Genomic DNA, 21,203 nt, shown 5'->3' on the forward strand with positions numbered 1-21,203 from the left:
CCACTCTGTGGCTGTGACATGCTTGGGTGACTGTGGAGAGTGGGGCTTTTCTCTTGGGACCCTGGTCCCCAATGCCTCTGGGCTTGTGGAAAAGGTGCCTTGGGTTCCCGGGAGAAAAAGAGAAGTTCCGGAGTCTTAAGATTCTTAAGACCACCAGGCTGTGGATTCTGTAATAGGGTTCCTGCTCTCTCCATCTCTCGCTCAGGGTTTGAGTGAGCCTGAGAACTCTCCAGATCTCGGGGGCTACCCTGGGGGCAGGTGGGGGATCTCTGCCGCTATGCTTCCCATCACAATCCCTCAGCACTTCCTTCCAAAGAGGGCCCCCCTCGACCACCTCAAACAGGAGTCACTGTCACTGTCCTCCCGTTGTTCATTGATTTTTTTTCTTGAGCGGGCCCAGTGACAGCTCTATAATAGCACTACAGCACTGTCCTCCCATCGTTCATCGATTTGCTCGAGTGGGCACCAGTAACGTCTCCATTGTGAGACTTGTTACTGTTTCTGGCATATCGAATATGTAACGGGTAGCTTGCCAGGCTTTGCTGTGCAGGCGCCATACTCGTAGTAGCTTGTCAGGTTCTCTGAGAGAACCAGAGGAATCGAACCCAGGTCCCCGGGTCGGCCGCATGCAAGGCAAATGCCCTACCCGCTGTGCTATCGCTTCAGCCCAACCTCTATAATAATTATTATAATGTAATACAAGTTCATACTCCGAGTTCTTCTGTGTTTTCTGCTCAGAAGGTTCTAAGAACTTCACATCTCATACTCAGCTCAGCCTAAATAAACCATGGAGCCAGTTGAGATAATGTTTTCTTAACTGAGTTTTCAGATAAAGGACTGAAGCACCGAGAAGCAAACATCTGTGCCCTGCCCAGGTGAAAACGCTTAGGAAGGGTCAGAACAGAGTCTGAAATGAGCCATCTGGTCCCCGAGGCAGTGCTCAGAATGACCATACAAAACTGCCCGGTTGGTGAAACAAGACAGATGGACGCCCAGTCACAGGTCAAGTCTGTGTAGCCTCTCTGGAGGCCGAGCCCAGGCCGTGAGAGCCAGCAGCAGGCCAGGGTGAGAGGCCTCTGCGCTCCCCAGCTGGCTGGGGGTCCCTCAATCCTGGTGGTGTGAAACATTCTGGTCTGGTCAAGTGGAGGGGTGGGCCGCTCAGAGGTTTCCAAGAGCACAGGCACGGCCTGGCCTCTGCTCACCTGTCTGCTCTACCCTCGTGCAGAAGAAAAGTCTGGCCCCCAGTCCGTGCGGGAATGCAGGGGCTCATTCCTGGTGTGGGCATAGCTGGGCAAAAGGCACAGAGCAAGACAGGGCCCATCCCAAGGCGAGGGCTGCTATGCTGACAGACAGGAGGCTTCCTGCTCTCCGCCCCATTGCAGGCTTCTTCCATGCCTGCGGACTGTGCACCCCGAGACCCCTTTCTGCGGGGCTGCGGGCCCTGAAGCCTCTTCACCATCTCCGCTTGCCGCGCGCACTCAGCCCACCGTTGGGCTCTGCCCTCCTCTCCCTGAACTCATTCTCTTTGTGCTGCTTTCCTGGGGGTAGGGAAGGGGCAAAGCTTCACAAGGGGCTGAAGGGGACACTGAGGTCTGCTGGGCTCGGGGCCTCACTCTGGTGTGGGCTGTGGGACTTGGATTCCCATCGCAACGGTGGCGAAGTGTGGACAGGATGCTGGCCGCAGCTCTGACACAGGCCAGCTACAGCACAGCGGTCCCAGGACAGGCTGCAAAGGGCCAAGTGGCCTCTCAGGTTGCTTCCCTGTGGCCTTTCGGGCTGGGCTGGCAACGGAGGAGGCTGAGTGGGGAGCCCCGCGGGGGGAGGTCCAGGCAAGGCCACTTGCCCTCCAGTCCCCTCACCTCTGGCCCGCGACTCTCACCTCAGAGAGAAACAGTGGCTCTGAGCACGCGGCACACGCCACACCTCACACCTTCTGTCTCCTCCTGGGACATGACGGTTTCCTCTTTCTTCTCATGTGCACGGGATCTCTGACAGGGGCCGTACTTTCCGTTCTCTCTCCCGCCCTGTGTCCCTGCATTTCCCCTTCTCGCTTCTCTACCACCTCTAAAGAAAGCGGTTGCAGTTCCTATGTGAAAAACTCAACCCAGCCCAACCCCAACCCCTCCCCCAGATCTCACATGCACTCCAGGACACCTCCCATCCGCCGACCATCCCCAAACCCCTGCCCATGCTCTGGTCTATAGTTCACCGCCAATTTTATGGAAGGAGTTGGTGCCTCCATTTTGTTACCAATCATCCTTAACATTTAAATTAGTTAATTAATTTTTTGGGTTTTGGGGCCACACATGGTAATGCTTGGCGGTTACTCCTGGCTCTGCACTCAGAAATTACTCCTGGGGGTGACCGGGGGACCATACAGGATGCTGGGGATTGAACCCGGATTGGCTGTGTGTAAGGCAAACCTCCTGCCCGTGTACTATCTCCCCAGTTCCTTTTTTGTTCTTTCTTTTTTCTGTTTTACACTCAGCAGTGCTCAGGCCTCATTCCTGGCTTTGCACTCAGAAATTACTCCTGGTAGACTCAAGGGATCATACGAGACACTAGGGACTGAACCCAGATCAGCAGCATTCAAGGCAAGTGCCCAACCTGCAGTTGTACTATTGTTCTGGCACTGCAATCCACTACATTTTCCTTACACTGGGTTCTGTGGTTTCAGTGTATAGTGAACATAGCACACTGACGAGCATAATAAATGAACACATGTACACTTACAGTCCAACCTAAGCAGTAAACGCTGCTAATGTTGAAGACACATGTACTTTTTCTCTCCTAACTCAGTTAGAAGCCTATGTTCAACCATGGGCATCAGAGTTAAACCAAAGGAAAAAAAAATATGGAAAGTCAGAGAATAAAGGTCACATTATATTTAAGACAACAAATGACTGTGACAAGCTGCTTCGCCTCAGAACTTCTCATCAGGAAGTCAGTAGAGAGTGCTTGAGTACAGAAATGAAGGACAAACAAAATGAGTCAGAACTCTATACCGGTGGGAGACAATCTTTCAAAAATAGATACTTTTAGATAACTGAAGCAAAGAACATCAGTTACTGGTGCATCTGTAACTGATGGTGCTACAAAGAATGATTTATTCAAAAGCAATGGGCTGGAGAGACAGTTCAGTGGGGAGGGTGCTTGCCTTGCACGCAGCCAACCCAGGCTCAATCCTTGGCATCCCATATGGTCCCGCAGCACTGTCAGGAGTAATTCCCAGGCCCTGGGTTCTGGCCCTGAGCAGTGCCCAGGACCTGGGGCCAAGAAGGGTGGAGCTCTGCCAGCAGTGCCCTCTTGAAAATAATCTCCAAGGTGAGACCATGTTTAAGAGCTCCAGAGGCCCGGGGGCTGGAGCGACAGTAGCGTAGGCAAGGCAGTTATGTGCATGTGACCAACCTGGTCCACCCTGGTTTGATCCCTGGTACCACATATGGTCCTTCAAGCCTGCCAGGAGTGATCCTTGAGTGCAGAGCCAAGAGTAAGTCCTGTGCACTGCCAGGTGTGGCCCCAAAACCAAAACCAAAACCAAAAAGGTCTCCGAGTCCCCAAACTGAGATGACTACAGGTGGGGTGCCATCTGCCCAAATTAAATCCTTCAAGAAATCTAAAGGAACCACAAGTGTAAGGGAGCTCCCGTGCTAATGCCCAAGGCAACTCTTTAATACTTCACCACACTATGCTCCTCCCAATTTTCCCCCTTACAGTTGGGTTCCTTCTTTGGTGGTGCCTGAAACATACAGTTCATCTGATCGCTAAGCTTTCCAGTATGGGCTGGCAGTGAGGTGAGCGCGCAGGATTCAGAAGCTGTCTCTAGCCATGAGGCCTGGAGCGAGGGGCCTCTGCCAAGGTCCCGGGCCCTGGGGCTTGCAGTGCCAACAAGGGTGGTGAACTGGGACAACTGTTTCTCCTACCGGGGATGCCCAGTCAGGTCCTGGGGAGAGAGGACCAGCCTCAGAGCAGAGAGAGAGAGAAAAAAAAGACGGCATTTGCTTTGCCCAGGAAAGTAAATGGGGAAAAAAATAAAAGAAATATATAAGACTTTTCGTCTTCTCAAAGCTAGATTTGCCCTTTAATTCGTACCGTCTTTCCCACCCTTTGTGTCCTATGCTTAATAGAGCACTGACAGTTGTCCCCTGGGAGCTGGCACATGACTGAGGCCTAAACAAAGTGGGAGCAGTGGTTCTGCTTGGCAGGTTGAGAGACAGCTCGGCCCTGCCGAGGGGTGCTGTGCGCTGACACTTCACCCACTTGGCGACAGGGGAAGAGAGAAAGGGAACTGACAGTCTATTTTTTCCCTCTTGGCTAATTCTTGTCATCATCCGATTAGGTAATAAGTGGATTAGCCTGATGTTATTTAGAAGGAAACCAAGACTCAGAAAGGTCAAATCGTTTGCCCTAGCTGATCACTTAACTGCTTTCTATCCTGAGTCTGTCACCCCTCTGATGCCTGGTGCCCGGACACCGCCCTGTGCCCCTAGCACAAACACTGAAGGCACGCAGAGGACTTGCCAGGCCGACTACGAGGGAGGAGAGGAGCTGGGGGCCACACAGTAGTGCAGAGTACAATGGCTGCTGGGTGGGTGCTGGTCCTTGGGGAGCGATTATAAACCAGACTCAAAACTGGTGTGGGGCCACTCTGAGTGCACCAAGGAACCTAGAGAGAGGATCTGAGGGCTTCTCTCGGGACTGCAAAGCCAGGCTCTAAGGAATGACCCAACTGTCATCAACGCAGAAGAAAAGCATGAAAAATGTTCCTTGGGAAATAAGACCTACTTGAAAGAGGGCCAATGGACTTGAAAAACACAGTGGGTATGGTGCTGCCAGCAGATCTTGATGGTGCCTTCAGGGTTCGTGATACCCCCAAACTGCCGCAGTTCCTTTGGCCAGACCCCAACAACTTGGGACAAAATTTATCAAGAAATTAAATGGCCAGGGCTGGAGCAATAGCACAGCGGGTAGGGTGCTTGCCTTGCACGCGGCCAATCCGGGTTCGATTCCCAGCATCCCATATGGTCCCCTGAGCACCGCCAGGAGTAATTCCTGAGTGCATGAGCCAGGCGTAACCCCTGTGCATTGCCGGATGTGACTCCCCCCAAAAAAAAGAAAAGAAAAAGAAAAGAAAATTAAATGGCCAAAATTTAGGTATGTGGGTGCCATGCCACAAGTCGCCTCCAGCTCCGCTCTACAAGCTCATTTATTGGCCTTATTTCAGAGATCCACAAATAAATCTCAAAAGAGATAAAAAAAAATCCTACAAAATGGAATACTATGCAGCTGTTAGAAAAGATGAAGTCATGAAATTTGCATTTAAGTGGACGGACATAGACTCATGCTAAGTGAAATGAGTCAGAAAGAGACAGACATAGAATGACTGCACTTATTTGTGGAATATAAAGTAACATAATATGAAACTAATACCTAAGGACAATAGAGATAAGGGCCAGGAGGACTGCTCCACAGTTTGGAAGCCTTCCTCATACTGAGGGAGAAGGCAGTTGGGATGGAAAAGGGACCATTAAGTCAACGATGGTTGGAGGAATTGCTCGGGATGGGAGATGCACACTGAAAGTAGACTAAGGACCAAAGATGATGGCCTCTTAGGATCTGTATTGCAAACCATAAAGCCCAAAAGTAGACAGAGAATAAGAAGGAAGGTGCCTGCCATAGAGGCAGGGGATAGCATAGGTTGGGGGTGGCAGGAGGGATACTGGGAACATTGGTGATGGAAGATGTGCACTGGTAGAGGGACGGGTGCTCGATCATTGTGTAACTGAAACTTAATCATGAAAGTTTGTAACTGTATGTCACAGTGATTCAATTAAAAAAAAGAGAGATCAAAAGCCGCCATTCATCTTGAACCTGTGCACGGCTGAATGGACCAGGGTACATCAAAGGGGGGGGGTGCAGGTCAGCCTGGAGCCCACCCAAGCCGAGCCCCCCGCAGCTGCTTACTCCTACAATCCCAAATTGCTGCCATACCCCTTGTCTGATTCCACTATCTCAGGACAGACCTCACCAAGATATAACCTGCTCAAAATTCTGGTATACGGGTTTTGTGACTAAGTCTCCAGGCTTTCTCAGGGTCGGGATGGGCTACCTCCCCCCAACTCCCTGTACTTCGGGAAGCCTCAGCAGTTACATCCACACCCCAACGCTGTTACCCAGTTAAAAAACTACTCCAGCCTCACCGTCTTGATAAAATACTGAATGCTCTGAACAAACACGATGACCTCTTAATACCTGTACAAAATGCACAAAATGCACAAAAGGAAAAGGAGAGAGAGCAAGAAGCAAAGTGCCTTCCATAGAGGGAGGCTGGGGGTGGGGGGGTGGGGTGTTGGGGGATGATGGAAAGGAAACAGGGGACCTTGGTGGTGGGAAATGTACTGGTGGAGGGATAGGTGCTAGATCATTGTATGACTGAAGCCTAATTATTAACAGCTTTGTAATAGCCTATTTCATGGATATTCAATTAGAAAGAAATAATAAGGGTTTCATGCCCACTTCAGTCACCTTAATCAGTGGCTGAATAAACAGCAGGACTCCTACCTTTAAAAAGGAAGAACAACATACCTGGCAGTAACATGATTTCCCCGTGGGATAATGGGAGGTACAGAACTGGGAGGGGGAGGCTCAGTCACTGGCGGGGTGGGGTCCCTGGGCAGTGACTGAGTTTGTATGTGTCTCATTGTCTAAGGGAACTAGAAACAGTGCCTTACAGGATGGTAGGGAAACGCAGAGCTTCAGTTTTCTCATCTGTGACTTTGGGCTTTGGGGTCACACTGGCGGTGCATAGGGGCTATTCCTGGCTCTGTGCTTCCGAGTGACCCGGATGGTGCTCAGGGCACCGGACACAGCACAGGGGATTGAACTAGGGTTGGCAGGGTATAAGGCAAAGCCTTAACTCCATCCATTGGGCTCCAATTTTCCCATGTTTTAAAAGAGGATAACAACAGTGTCCATCTCACTGGGCTGCTGGAAGAATTAAATAAGCTTATACATGTAAAGTACTGAGAATGATGTCTAGTGCACAGAAAGCATTAAACAGAGGTTGGGCATTGCAATGGATAATGGCTAAACATTTTGTTTGACTTTTAATTTTTGGAGAGTGCCTCTGAAGCAGTGCAGTGGGGTGGGGTAGGAGATAGGGAACACTGCCAAAAATACTCGGCCAGCCCTTGAGCACTGCTGGCTATTCTCTTCCCACCAAAAATTTTGTCTTGGAGCAGATTTTTTTTTATTTTTTTAAAATCTAGGTCAGCTTGGGTGAGAACAGCTCTTGGCACATGGCTGTACTTTTACTTTCTCTGCGTTAAGTTTACTTTCTCTTACTCTTTCAAGTTCACCAAGGACCATCAACTGCCACATCTGAAAGACAGCCCATTTGGCGCAACAACCCAAGTGATTCTGTATGGTTTGCTAGTTGTGGGGTACATTCAGTGTTGGGGATCAAACTGGGGAGCTCCATCCCCAGTCTTGGATAGGAATTACCACTGACCACCATCTAAACTCTTTCCTAAGGTTCTTTCCTCCCTTGATTTAGGCTCTTCGGCTTCCTGACGTCAATCTCTTGTTCCAGGGTCACTGGTTGCGTCTGTTCCCAGGTCAGACCATTCTTGCAGCCTGGGGACCTGGGGTCTGCATTCTCACCTCCTGAAGGAAAAACTTCCCAGTGTGCCTGGCTGCTCCCCAGGAGAGTGAGGTAGTGAGAACATTTTAAAACCAGATCACCTGGGTTCTAATTCTGCCTCCACCACACAAGAGATAGGCACCACCTTTAACCTGCCTTAACCTGCCTCCACCACCTTTAAAAGGCAGGCAAGTTACTTAACCCCTGTGTGCCTGAGTGGTCTCATTTTAGAAGAGATAAAAGCCAGCACACCCTGTGAAGTTACTAAATTACGTGAATTCAATAAGGTGCTCGAAGCAATCCTTGACACCTTACAAGAACCACCTGATCATCAACTTCCTGTTTAAGATGACAGACCCTTTTCAAGGCTGGGATGGGTGCTTGGTGGACCGGGTACCCATCCAAGCCTATAATTATTTCTTTGGCTTATTATTTATAAGGACTTCACTCTATTTAATCCCAAATGTCCAGCACCTAACATATTGAAGGTAGGGTTAGGTATTCAATACATACATGTGGAACATTTAAAGAGGAGTTACTTGGGGCCAGATAGATAGCACAGTGGGTAGCGTGCTTGCCTGGCACACTGCTAACCCAGGTTTGATCCCAGCATCCCATATGGTCCTCTGAACACTGAGTCAGGAGAAGGCCCCAAGCATTGTCAGTTAACTCAGGCCTGGGCTGCGGCTCCGTGGTGGATAGAGTAGGCCACTATGAGGCCGTATTTAGTTCCTGGCAACAGCCCACAGAAACAACAGAAAAGAAGTTGCCTTTTTCCTGCCATTCCACAGTAAAAGGTCAGGTGCTGTGTTAGGGTGAAAGAGAGCCCTGGGTTTGTGCTGGTGTTCCAACCATCTGCTTCAGCTGGGTTTGTACTGGTGTTCCAACCATCCGCTTCAGTTCCAACCATTCCATGCTTCCGGAATGGGGAAGGGCTGTGGCGAGGAGTGACTGGCAGAGGTGTGTCACCAGTATCAAGCCCTTGCTCATCTGCCAGTCTCCAGGGGCTGCGTCTCTTATCAGAAGCTTTTGCCACTTAACCCGTCTTTGCTTAGTGGGAGCTTCCTCAGTGGCCAGCCCACCTTTCATGCACTTCTCAATCTTAGCTGATGAAGTCACTCTGACCCCATTTGGCTCTTCCTTTCTTTTCTTGGGCCCTTGACTTTTTTGGGGGATGGGGGTGGGGAGGGTACTACTGGCGGTGCCCCGGGGAACATATTGGTGCCGGGGACGGAACCTGGGTTGGCAACCTGCAAGGCAAGCACCCCACATGCTCTGGCTTCTTCTCACTCACTTTTGGCCACTAAGGCCATGGGGGGGGGGCATAGAATCTAGATCTGGTACAAGCTTGGAGCGTGCCCTCTGCTGCCGGCTCTCCAGGGGGATGGGAGATCGACGCTGCACTCGGCACCCACGGTCAGGTAGGAGAGGACTCCCAAGGAAGGCTTGGCCCGCGGCTCTTACCTCATCTGTCGAGACTGGTCGGGGCAGAGCTGCAGAGAGTGAGAGCATCCGCATGGACGCCTCCAACTGCTCGGGAGGCAGGAAGAAGTTGGGCACCACGATGGGCTCTGGGCTGCGATGGTGTTAAGGGACATAAACACCCCCAAAATCTTCCCTCTTGTAGAGCTGAATTTCCACTAACCCATCCCCCATCCATCCTCCCCGCCGCCCCCCCCCCCCCGGCTCTTTTACTTATTCCTGCTCATGCATCCATTTTTCAAGTGGTCCCACCCACCCAATTAATCATGGTCTCCACTTGCTCTGTGGGTTACTTTAAATCCTACCTCTCGGGGCCAGAGCCATAGTACAGCAGGTAGGGTGCATGCTGCCAACCCAGGTTTGATCCCTGGCACCCCATGTATCCCCAGAGTACTGCCAGGAATGATTTGAGTGCAAAGCCAGTAACCCTTGATCACTGCCAAGCATAGTTCTCAAACAAAAACCAAGCAAACCAAAAAAAAAAAAAAAAACCCAAAAAACAAAAATACCAACCTCCCACCCCTACCTCTTCTAGGAAGTCTTCTATTAATCTTGCTCAGTGAGCCCTCCTTCCTCATAGTCGAGAGGAAGGTTTGCAACTCAGGTTAATGCTTGTATGACTTGCCATTCATTTCCTCTGGGAGCCCCTGAACCTCCTGGACAAAGTTGCTTCCTTCGTCACCTCACCACTTCCTAGAGCCCTGTGTGAAGCAGGAAGGCAGCAAGGGTTGGATGAAACAGGCAGTTGGACCGAGGGCAGGAAGGGCTCAGGAAGTGAGTGAAGGCCTGTTCTCCTGGGTTTTCTCTGCTCACCTCCAGCTACAATGGACCTGCATAGGGGCTGTCTGTGGGCACAGCAGGTCACTGGTTTGGATGTGAGCCCTCCAAGACGAGGTGCTTTTCTGCATCCTCTCCAGATGCCCAGCACTGTCATACAGGTGACAGAACATGCTGTGTCACAAGTTCAGGGGTCAGAGTGAAGAACGGCGGGGAGGGCACTTGGCCTTGCACGTGGCCCACCTGCAAGGGGTCTGATCCCAACACCCCATATAGTCCCTGAGCCCTGCCAGGAGTGATTCCTGAACACAGAGCCCAGGAATAAAGCCCTGAGCACTGCTGGGTGTAGCCAAAAAAATCCTCCGAGGAAACAAAGAACACTGATTCAGTTTGGAGGAAGGGAGGGATCTTCTGATGTCCCAGCTCTTCTTTTGTCCAACGAGTGGGTTTAGTTCTAAGCACGACACACTGACTTCTCAGTCTTCCACGACAGTCTCTGAATCCTGAGAGCATAGATGATCTCTCCCTCTCCTCTCTCTCTCCCTCTCCTCTCTCTCTCTCTCTGTCCTTCTGTCTCTGTCTTCACTTAACATAGTACCAGGGACACAGCAGTTCTGCAATAGGCATGTACTGAATGAACAAAAATGTTGCATTTTCTGCTTTGGTTCAAGTGGAGAGGTGGAGCTGGAGATGGTCCCAGGCTCCCCCGAAGTCTGGGTGTGGCAAGGCCTACTTGCTCCTGCTGCCTGCCTGCTAGGTGCTCTGCCACACCACTGGCGGGTGCGCAGGAAGAGGAACAGCTTTGCTGAGGGGTCAGGAGTGCGAGTAAAGCAGAGCTTCTTCTGGGTTGCACTGGGACTTAAAAAGCAAAACAGAACCACTTTTAAATAAATTTGATTTGTTGTCTTTGATATTTACTGTGTAAGCTTGCTTCTATACCTACATACAAAGGGGTTGCATATAAACAATTTCTCGGGTGAAAAAGCGTCACAGAGGAGAAAGCTTGAATAGCCTTGGTCTGAGGCACGGAAGCTCTCCTCTTCACTTCCTGCCTTTTTCTGGGTTCTTCTCCAAGAGGAACCTTACTGTAGGTAAGTCGACCACTTTAGGAAAGTGGCCCCGCTGCACCCCCTGCTCCCTGCCTTCTTCACCTGTAAAACAAAGTATCTTTGTTTTGGGGCCACTTCCAGCTGCATTCAAGGGTTGCTATTGGCAGTGCTCCAGGGACCACATATAGTTCTGGGGATTGAACTGGGGCTGTTTGCAAGCAAAGCACTGCTTTTAACCCTACTACTACACCTCTGGCCTCCATCCTGGAGGAGAGATAATGAATTATTTTTTTGGACCACACCTGGCAATGCTCAGGGGTCACTCCTAGCAGGCTTGGGGACCATATGGGATGCCAGGAGTTAAATCCAGGTCGGGTGCATGCAAGGCAAGCACCCTGACCCACTTGTACTATCTCTGGCCCCAAGAATCAATAAGTTTTCATATGCCAAGTACTTAGAATGGTATCAGTGCCAGTGATTCTTGTGCCCCTGGCAAATGGGAAAAATTGCCCGCTGTGGCCAGCCTCCCTGTGGTTCCCTCACATGCTAAAAACCTGCCTTTCAGGTCCTTCCACAGCAGACACTGCCCTCTGAGCCAGCCAATGTATATCAGTTCAATGATGCTGGAACTGTCTTGGTCAAATCAGAGGGCTCCCACCCCTCCCCGAGCTCAGCTCCCACACTGCCTCCCACACTCCCGTCCTGGCCTCTCCCTGGTCCCTCCATACTGACTCCTTCATGCTGTTGTTGCCCTGCCCACTCTCTACATAGTGGCGATGCTCTGGGCTCCACCTGGTGGGCCTGGATCTGCCTCCTGCGCTCCCTGCCGCCCTTTCCAATTTCAGAGAAACCACCATCCCTCCATCCCAGATGCCCCTGGAGATATTGCTAATGAGGAAATGGGCACTGCTCCCAACCACAGTCCATGCATCATCAGCGTAGGAGCACGTGGCCAGAAGCTCAAGTGACCCGATAGTTCTCTTTCCACTCCCACCTCACCCCATCTAATTCTCTCCCATCTGTCCTCTTCATAAGGCAGTCGAGATCTTACTTCAGACTTCGCACTCATCTTTAATTCTGTTTGGTTTACTTTGTGTGTGTGTGTGGGGGGGGGGGAGGTGCAGGGGGGCACATCTGGTGGTGCTCAAGTCTTACTCTTGGTTCAAAGACCACCCTTGGTGCTCAGAGAATGACCATATGGGATTCCAGGGATCAAACCTGGGTTGGTCGCATGTTAGGCAAGTATCCCACCTGCAGCACTGTCCTTCTGGAGACCCCTGCAGAACATGACCTCTGCTCCTGCTTGCTCCTGAGAACTCTATCCCTGTGTTATTCCATCGGTCACTGCCAGTCCCCTTTCTCACCATGAGAACTCCTCCAGGCACTGTCTATTTATTTTAGGGCCACACCTGGCAGTGCTCAGGGCTGACTCTTGGCTCTGTGCTCAGGGATCACACTGCGTGCCAAAGGGAAGTGCCCTTCCTGTTGTCCTATCTCTTCAACCCCCACTGGGCATGGTCTAAATTAAAATCTTTGTCCTTGGTACACAGCACAGGGCCTAGCAAAGTTTTCTTAAAAAATAAAAGAACGGATCAGTGGGGAGGTCTGGCTGAAGGCAGTTCTCTCAGGATCTGTACACAGGAGTGGCTCCTCCACTGACCGCATCCTGAGCAGAACCAGATGGACTGAGAGCCACTTGGGGAGAGGCTGGGCAGGGAAACCCATGGAGGTAGTCAGCAGTCACTCTCCCTGAGCCCACACCCACACCCCTGTCTCTCTGCTGGCCACCAGGGTCGCGAAGGATGCCATGCATTTGATTCACTCTAGAGGTCAGTTCAGTATTTACTGTTCCCTTTTCTGTCTAATGTCTGGTGCTGGGGACACCGAATGACAAGGTCCCTGAACTTCTGGACATTAGTGGACTGCTTGGCTGGTGGGTGAGGGATTATTTTCTCCCTCTTAAGATGGACAGAATCTGATGCTCAGAAAGTTGAACTATGCCTGAAGTTATGTAAGTAAGAAGCAGCTTGGTCTAGAAGGGGCAAAGTCAGGGTCCCTTATTTTTGGTTAAAGAAAATTTCCATAGGGAAAAGACACCAGCTTCATCTACCAGCCACTTAATAACCCCTCGTTGCTGTGGGCTGACATGACTGGCTGTTTACTAGAGCTGTGAAGGCTATCCGTGCTCTTAAGTGATTTCCTTTAGGGACTGGAGTAATAGTACAACAGGCAGGGTGCTGGGTTCAGTCCCCCAAATCCCATATGGTCCCTTAAGCACTGCCAGGAGTGATCCCTGAGTGCAGAGCCAGAAATAAGCCTTGAGGATGGCTCGGTGTGGCCTCAAAACAAATTAAAAAATATACCTAAAGCGGGTTTGATCCCTGGTACCTCAAATGGTCCCCCCCCCCCAGCCAGCCAGGAGTGATTCCTGAGCGCAGATGGGTGTGGCCAAAAAAGTTTCTTTCCCCCCAAACAAGCCTGTGTGCAATGCAAAGGAGGATTATCAGGGGTCTCTTTTCCAAACATCAACACAATTATACTGCGGGGACGGGCTGGACAAGTCATTTCAAAGGTGCTCAGTTTCTCCACTTCTCCATCACCCAACCCCATCACTTGCCTTTAAAAAAAAGTTAGTATGAAGCCACTAAACTCTGAGACTTCTTAGGTGTGAAACAGAAATGACAGTGGCTTTATGGATCTGTGAAGTGCTTGACACAGGACATGTTGATGCCCGGAGTCTTCCTGTGTAAATAGCCACGAGGTTAACCAGCTCAGTTAGGCAAGGCGGTGCCACCAACACCGACACCAGTCCCAAGTGCCATGCTTCAGGGGGCTGCAGTGAGCGGCAGAACAGTGACAGTGCAGGGGAGTGGAAGGAGGGGGCTTCCCTGGCTCTCAGCGCATCCCAGGGAGGGGGAGCGGCTCCACTCAGACTCCCCTCGGCTCACCTGAGCTTCCGAAATGCCAAGAGGTGGCTTAGGGTGCGACTTGGGGGACTTGTCAAAGGATACAGGAGACTCTGCCGTGAGGATGCTTCAGCTCCAGATGTTGCCAGCTGCTGTGGGTTGTCACAGCCACTGACGGGTGGCCCCTGGCGGTTTCCCCTATGGTTCAGGGAGGCCAGGTACAGAGGGAGTTCCTCAAAGCTGTCCACAGAGTCACTGAGCTCACTGGAGGCAGCTGCGTTCTCCAGCTGGGCTGGCTCAGGCTCTCTTTCCTCTGCTGCCCGGGATGGACTCCACTCCTTACGGAGAAGGCTTCGCTGGGCAGGGCCTGCTGAGACAGGATCTCCAAGCCTGGCCTTGGTGGCCTGGCTGTCACATGGAGGAGGCCTGAGGCTAGCTGGATCCTGCCTAGCCAGGTGGGGGGAAACTGTCCTTTCTGGGGGGGACAGACTCTTGACCTTGAGCCCCTTTCTGGAGCAAGGCTCTGGTGAAGGACAAGGAGGACCTTCCCTCTGAAGCTCATCAGGCTGAGGGCTGAGGATCTCACTCATCTCTGACACCAAGCTGGACCAAGGGCTGGTTTTATCAGTCATGGTGGTGATCTCATTGAGGGGCCTGGGCTCAATGACGTCTTCTTCATAGTCCTCATCACTATAGGCCCAGCCGGCCTCCGTGCCCTCGCTGCTCTGCATCTGTATCACGGGGACTGCATGTCCCAGGGACTCATGGCATCCTCTTTCACCCGAAGTCTCTTCCAGAGTCTTGTCTTCGTCTGGAGCTTCCAGAGTCTTGCGCTCATCTGCAGCGCTTGCTGGTGGCAGGTCTGGAGCTGGGCGTGGTTCCGGCATGGCTGTCGTGCTGTCCTGAGCTTCCGGGAGGGTGGCCGTGTCTCCGCTGCGGTTCCTGGCTCCATGAGAACTCAGAGGTGCGTGAGAGTTCCTGGTGATAGTCTGCAGATCTGAATGGCAACAGATATCACTCTTACTACGGGGTGGAGCCACAGACCACTCAGCCTCCCACCCAGCCTCACTAGCTTCAGATGGATTCTTGCAAACAGACTTCCAACAAACCTTAAGAGACCGTTAATTCGCCAGGAGTCAGTAAAACTATAATCAAGGCAGTACAATTTCTAGCACTTTATTCTAGAATCAGAGGCCTAGAAGCTAATCTATTTATAGCTGTGGTTCCGTCTGTGGAAACGCTTTGAGACTATCTGCTCATGCTCAGGAGTCCTTGGGAGCGGGGAGTCCTGGCGGGCATGTTCATTGCTTCCAATTACTTCAGAAATTACCTAAATTAAAAATCAAAATGAGAATCCACTTATTTACCCATTTGATGAGAGTTATTCGAGCTACCTATTTTATTTGGGAAAATATAAGCAAGGGCTTATCTATCACCCGAACAATAAGGCCAAGGTTTACAGAGAAATGGTGGGAAAGAGCAGAAGCTTTGGAACCAGCCAGTCTCGGATTCAAAACATCTCTCTTTCACACAGTGTGGTAACATACACCAAATAACAGGGCACAGGCTGTGTGGTATATGTATATGTAAGCACTTATTAAAAGGAGGCTACAAGTGACTGCAAATATATTGGTGAAATGTGAGAAAATGAATTAAAATGGCTGAGTGAATGATGTATGTCTGCATGACTACTTGAGAAAACGAAGTTAGGAATTGGGAGGCAATTTTTACTTCTGGGGGATAAGGTACATCTTCAAATCACTCGAGTGCTCAGCCTATAGAAGTTCTGTGTGAGTTAATATATATTGACCGTTTTCAAGGTTTTTGTTTTTTTGTACCTTCCAAACCCAGGCCCTATACATGCATAGGACAAATGTCTGCTCTTTGAGCGATATTCCCAATCCAACAATTTTCAAGTCTTGAGGACGAGAGAGATGGTACTGGGGCTAAGTTGTTTGCTCTGTGAAAACGGGATCAATTCCCAGCACCCTGAGGTGGAGGCAGGAGTAAGTCGTGAGCACCACTGGCATAGCCCCAAACTCCCTCCAGAAACCAAACCAAACCGAACCAACAAACAATCATCGAATCTTAAAGGGGAGCGAGTGGGTGTGTGAAAAAGGAACATACCTATCTGTAACTAGTAACCAGGACAAGGGAGGGAACTCTTGGCTGATCCTGGTTTTTGGCTTGAATAATGCTTGCCTTAGAACAATTGTTCTACTTTTGTTTGGTTTTAGGGCCACATCTGTGGATGCTTGGGGCCACTCCAGGCTGGATGATGGCTCCTGACACTGCTCAGAGGACCATGCAGGGTGGGGAATCTCACCTGGCCTTCTGAGCGACAAAGTATGAGCCTGCAGAGCCATCTCCTCAGCCCCAATCTTTCTGCTTTTCACAAATCAGCCTTGCTCTGCTGTGTTCCCTCCAGGAAACTTTTCCAAAGGTATCAGCTGGATGGATGCTTAGATAGCTTTGTTCTTTTTTTTTTTCCTGCTTTTTGGGTCACACCCGGCGATGCACAGGGGTTACTCCTGGCTCATGCACTCAGTAATTTCTCCTGGCGGTGTTGGCGGGGGGTGGTAATGACCATATGGGATGCTGGGAATCGAACCCGGGTTGGCCGTGTGCAAGGCAAACGCACTACCTGCTGAGCTATCGCTCCAGCCCCAGATAGCTTTGTTCTAAGGAAACGCTTAAGAACATGCTGTTATATAACTGTTTCTCCTAGCAGATTACCAGTTTCTCAAAGGAAGATACCACATATCTGGTTGTGATGTATTTTCTGCAAAGAACCTGACAAAAAAACAAGGCATACAGGAGCCTCTTCCATGCCGGACAAGCTAACAAGCTTCCTTTGTATCTACTTGTCTAAGTGACTTTTTAAAAAGTATACTGAGGGGCTGGAGGATAGTACAGGGGTAGGGTGCTTGCCTTGCACTCTACCTACTCAGGTATTATCCCTGGTATCCCATATGGTCCCCTCAGCACCCCCATGAGCATACCTCAGAACCAGGAATAAACCCTGAGAAACCTCCCCCCTCCCCGTCCCCACCAAATAAAAAAAAGTATACTGAGATAAGATGAAGGGAGGTTTAAAAGAACTGTTTTAAAAACTTTTAAACTGTTAAAAAAAAACAGTTTAAAAGAATCATCTCTCCCATGCAAAATCTATATTCATGTGAAAATCAGTTCTTCTGTCCTCTTCTGGCTTAGAACTCCCCATTTTCTTTCAGGATAAAGACTGAACTTGGAGTACATAAAAATATATATATGGTAGAAGACTAATATCAGGGAAAACAGGGGTGAGGAGGACTGGTCAGTGGTTAGAATTAACCACAAGTGTGTGTGGGGCTGAGGGTAGATAAGATAGAAGAGAGACCGCCATGACAATAATAGCTGGGAATGACCATACTGGACAAGATCTGAGAGTTAAAAGTAGGTAAAGGGATATTCTTGATAACCTTTCAGTATCAATACTGCAAACCACAATGCCCAAAAGAGCAGGGAGGAGAGGGAGAGGAGAGGGGAGGAGAGGTGGAGAGAGAGAGAAAGAGAGAGAGAGAGAGAGAGAGAGAGAGAGAGAGAGAAAGGAGCCTGCCAAAGATGGGGGGTGATGTAAACACTTATTTAGTCATGTGTAGAATTTATACATTTTGTTTGAGCAAGAATGGTAACGAGGGGCCAGAGAGATATTATAGTGAGTATAGCACTTGTCTTGCACGTGGCTTACCCATGTTCGATCCCCAGTACCCCATATATTTCCTGGAGCCTGCCAGGCAGGAGTGATTCCTGAGCACAGAGCCAGGAGTAAGCCCTGAGCACAGCTGGGCGTGGTTCCCAAATAAACAAAACAGATGATACTGAGTAAGGGTCAAAGATGCTGATCTTGGTTTCTCCATATTCCCACTCAGTGAGCCTAATAAGTCTTAGTCCAGAATTCTGATTTAGTAGGGTGAATCAGGACCAAGGAATCCAGATTTTAAAATAAGCACCTCAGGTCGTTTTTTTGGTTTTTGTTTTTGTTTATGGGCTACACCTGGCAATACTCAGGGTTTACTCTTGGCTGAGATCAGGAATCACTCCTGTGTGCTTGGGGGGCCATATGGGGTGCCGGGGATTGAACCTAGGTCAGAGGTTTGTGTGCAAAGCAAACACTGACCTTTTGCACTACAGCTCTGGCCTCACCTCAGGTGCATTTGACCCTCAAGTAAATTTGGGAAATACTTGTAGAACGATCTCTTATTTGGACTACACAGTGGAAATATCTGGGGGAAATTAGAAAACAACTTCTCAGAGATACTCATACAGCTAGTTCATAACACAGCCTGAGAATCTGAGTATGGCCTGGGCACCTCCTTCAATGGTTTGAATACAGTGAAAGCAAAAAAACTGTTTTCTTGCGTGTGTGTGTATGTGTGTGTGTGTGTGTGTGTATGTGTGTGTTTTGTGTGTGGGGGGGCGGGGGGGCAAGGTAGTGTTGTTTTGGTGATTCTTGGGGGACCATATGATGCCAGAGCTGCAAATGAGAACAAGGCAGACACATTAACACGTATACTCTCTCTGCTTCCAATGATCATGGTTCTAAGGTTTTTCGCAAAGGGCAGATTATGACCACTTTTCAATTCACCTGGGGTGTTGTTGAAATGCAGAATTTTGGTTTAGAGCATTAGAATTTTCAATGTATCTATAGGCTAATTTTTTTCTTCTGAGAATGGAGTGGGGGCACAAGTCTGTTATAGAAGAATTCATCTAATGTCCCCTTTCTTTTTTGGGGTGAGGAAACTGAAGCTTACATGGGAAAAGGCTATGCTCAAAACCAAACAGTAAATCAGTGGCAGTGCTCTCCTGCTTCTCAGTCCAAAACTTTCCAAACACATGTCCCAGGGCCATGTTACTACATGTCTCCTTTTGAAAGGAACTTAAGTCAAAGAGGAAGGAAAATAGAAAAAAGCAAACCAAGAAAACAGGCAGGGTTAAGAAGGAAAAGGAAGGAGCGATGGCAGAAGTTGCTGGGATCTGTCTGTCACAGGGCTTCGCTGAGGGGACACATTCAAGGCTCTTTGCGTGGGGACCCGCGATCCGGACTCCTCAGATCAGAAGGGAACTGCTCATACCCGTGATCAAGGAGCTGACTTGCAACACCAGGTTATTGGATTTCTCCAGAATGCACTGGCTCTCAGGGTCTAGGGTGCTGGCTCTGGGTCCAAGCTGGTGTCTCTCGCTCTCCTGGCACTGCAAGATGGGGGAATGAGACTGAGGGCTGAAGGGAAGCAAAGGCTTGCTGAGCTTCTGACTGAAGTACCTCTGAATCTGATCTAGTTCACTCAGATTCTTCCTGTCAGAAAAGAAAGTGAAAAAAGAGAAAAAAGGGTTAGTCACTGGATTTATAAGCAGCTTTTATGTTTCCCTGTACCCTTTCTTTCTTTCTTTCTTTCTTTCTTTCTTTCTTTCTTTCTTTCTTTCTTTCTTTCTTTGTCACACCCAGTGATGCTCAGGGGTTATTTCTGGCTCTGTACTCAGGAATTACTCCTGGCGGTGCTTGGGGGACCATATGGGATGTCAGGGATCGAACCCAGGTCGGCCGCATGCAAGGCAGACGCCCTACCTGCTGTGCTATTGCTCCAGCCCCTCCCTGAACCCCTTTTATATTTCAAAAGTTTGAGCAGGACCTTGATACTGCTAAGTCTATTGATAGTTTGGTCTTTTTTTTTTTTTTTTGCTTTTTGGGTCATACCCGGTGATGCATGAGGGTTACTCCTGGCTCATGCACTCAGGAATTACTCCTGGCGGTGCTCAGGGGACCATATGGAAAGCTGGGAATCGAACCCGGGTCAGTCACGAGCAAGGCAAACACCCTACCTGATGTGCTATCCCTCCCGCCCATGGTCCTTCTTTTTGGGGGAGGGGGAGTTGGGGGTGATTTGAACTACTCCTAACTGTACAGGCTCAGGGCTTGCTCCTGGCTCTGTGCTTAGGGTTCACACCCAGCGGAGCTCAAGGGGACCAGGAAGGTGCTGGGGGTTGAACCCAGGTTGGGCATATGCAGTGAGCAGCTCAGCCACCGATTTATCCCTTGGGCCCAACACCCTCTCTTACTATCTAAGTCACCCATCATCTCTTTTAACTAGAATCTCACTGCCTGAGACATGTTTCTCCCCCTTTTGTCTCGCTCATGTGACTCTTCTTTCCATGTCTAGCAAAATCCAATCTCCTGCTCTTGACCATCTTTCAGCTCTCATTTCACATTACTCTGGGCCAGTTCCTAACTACTTCTGATCTTTCAAGTTTGTGACCTCTTCTGGTGATCTTCACTGACACTCTTACTTGGTATAATTGAGTCCCGGCCCTTCTCTGAGTGCAAAGTTCCTTCTGTACATTGTCTGTTTCACATCCCTTTCCCCCGATCTATGAAGAGCTCTGTGCTGACTATCCAGTACAGCACTGGACACAAAACAAATGACTACTGAATGGATAAATATGAATATACAACTTAAATTTATTAGAAATTTTTTGGGGGGTTAGTTTTGGGGTCAAAGCCAGCTGTGCTCAGGGTTTAGCCCTAGCTCTGTGCTCAGGGGTCACTCCTGGCAGTACATCCCTAGGGGGTCAAATCAGGGTTGCCTGGATGCAAGGCAAGCACCTTCCTCTTGTTCTATCTCTCTTGGCCCATCCAGAATCTTTAATGGAGTTATTAAATTCATTGACTTTTCTTTCTTCCTTTCTTTTTGTTTTTGTTTTTGGGTGACACCTGGCAATACCAGAGCTTACTTCTGGTTCTGCACTCAGGGATCACTCCTGGTGGGTTTGGGGGATCATATGGGATGCTGAGGATTGAATCTGGGTTGGCTGCAAGTAGGGCAAGCACCTTTCCCATTGTATTACTGCTTTGGCCCCCGTGTCTTTTCTTTTAAGACACATGACAGCCCTGGCCTTTTCTGAGTCACAAGCCTTACCCTATTCATTTTTGCCATTGTCCAGTGAGAAATCACACCAGTCACTACCACCTTCACTTACACGGAATTTTGCATTTTATGCTTTCATGATCTAGCTTCAATTGTCAGCCAACCCAATGCCCAGTGAGATTAGCAATTATTTTATAGATAGGAATGTGCAAATCAGAAAACTTAATTGATTTGTCCATGGCAAACAGTGGTATTATATATACATATATGACTCAAAACATATATATATTTTAATAGATGGCCTCTAACCAACTAGGTTCATTCCTGCCTCACACCCTTGCATGCTGGAACCTGAGTTCAAGCAACCCGACCTACCAAGAGTAGTTCAAACTGCTCCCTGCTCTGTCCCCACCCAACTTTTAACCTGTAGCTTATATTTCTCTTT

General features: G+C 49.5%; 1 protein-coding gene across 1 annotated transcript in view; it reads right to left on the minus strand.

Annotated features, from left to right (window-relative positions):
* C2CD3 (C2 domain containing 3 centriole elongation regulator) overlaps window positions 1–21,203 on the minus strand; it is a 133,754-nt gene that overhangs the window by 6,093 nt on the left and 106,458 nt on the right. The window contains exons 30-32 of the mRNA XM_056115984.1: window positions 18,971–19,191; window positions 13,962–14,853; window positions 9,107–9,218 (exon numbers count right to left, since the gene is read on the minus strand). Of these exons, the coding sequence (XP_055971959.1) occupies window positions 9,107–9,218; window positions 13,962–14,853; window positions 18,971–19,191 (1,225 nt within the window). The remainder of the gene's footprint in view (window positions 1–9,106; window positions 9,219–13,961; window positions 14,854–18,970; window positions 19,192–21,203) is intronic.

Source organism: Sorex fumeus, unplaced genomic scaffold, assembly GCF_029834395.1.
Source record: "Sorex fumeus unplaced genomic scaffold, SorFum_2.1 ptg000030l, whole genome shotgun sequence".
In the NCBI taxonomy this organism is placed as follows: domain Eukaryota; kingdom Metazoa; phylum Chordata; class Mammalia; order Eulipotyphla; family Soricidae; genus Sorex; species Sorex fumeus.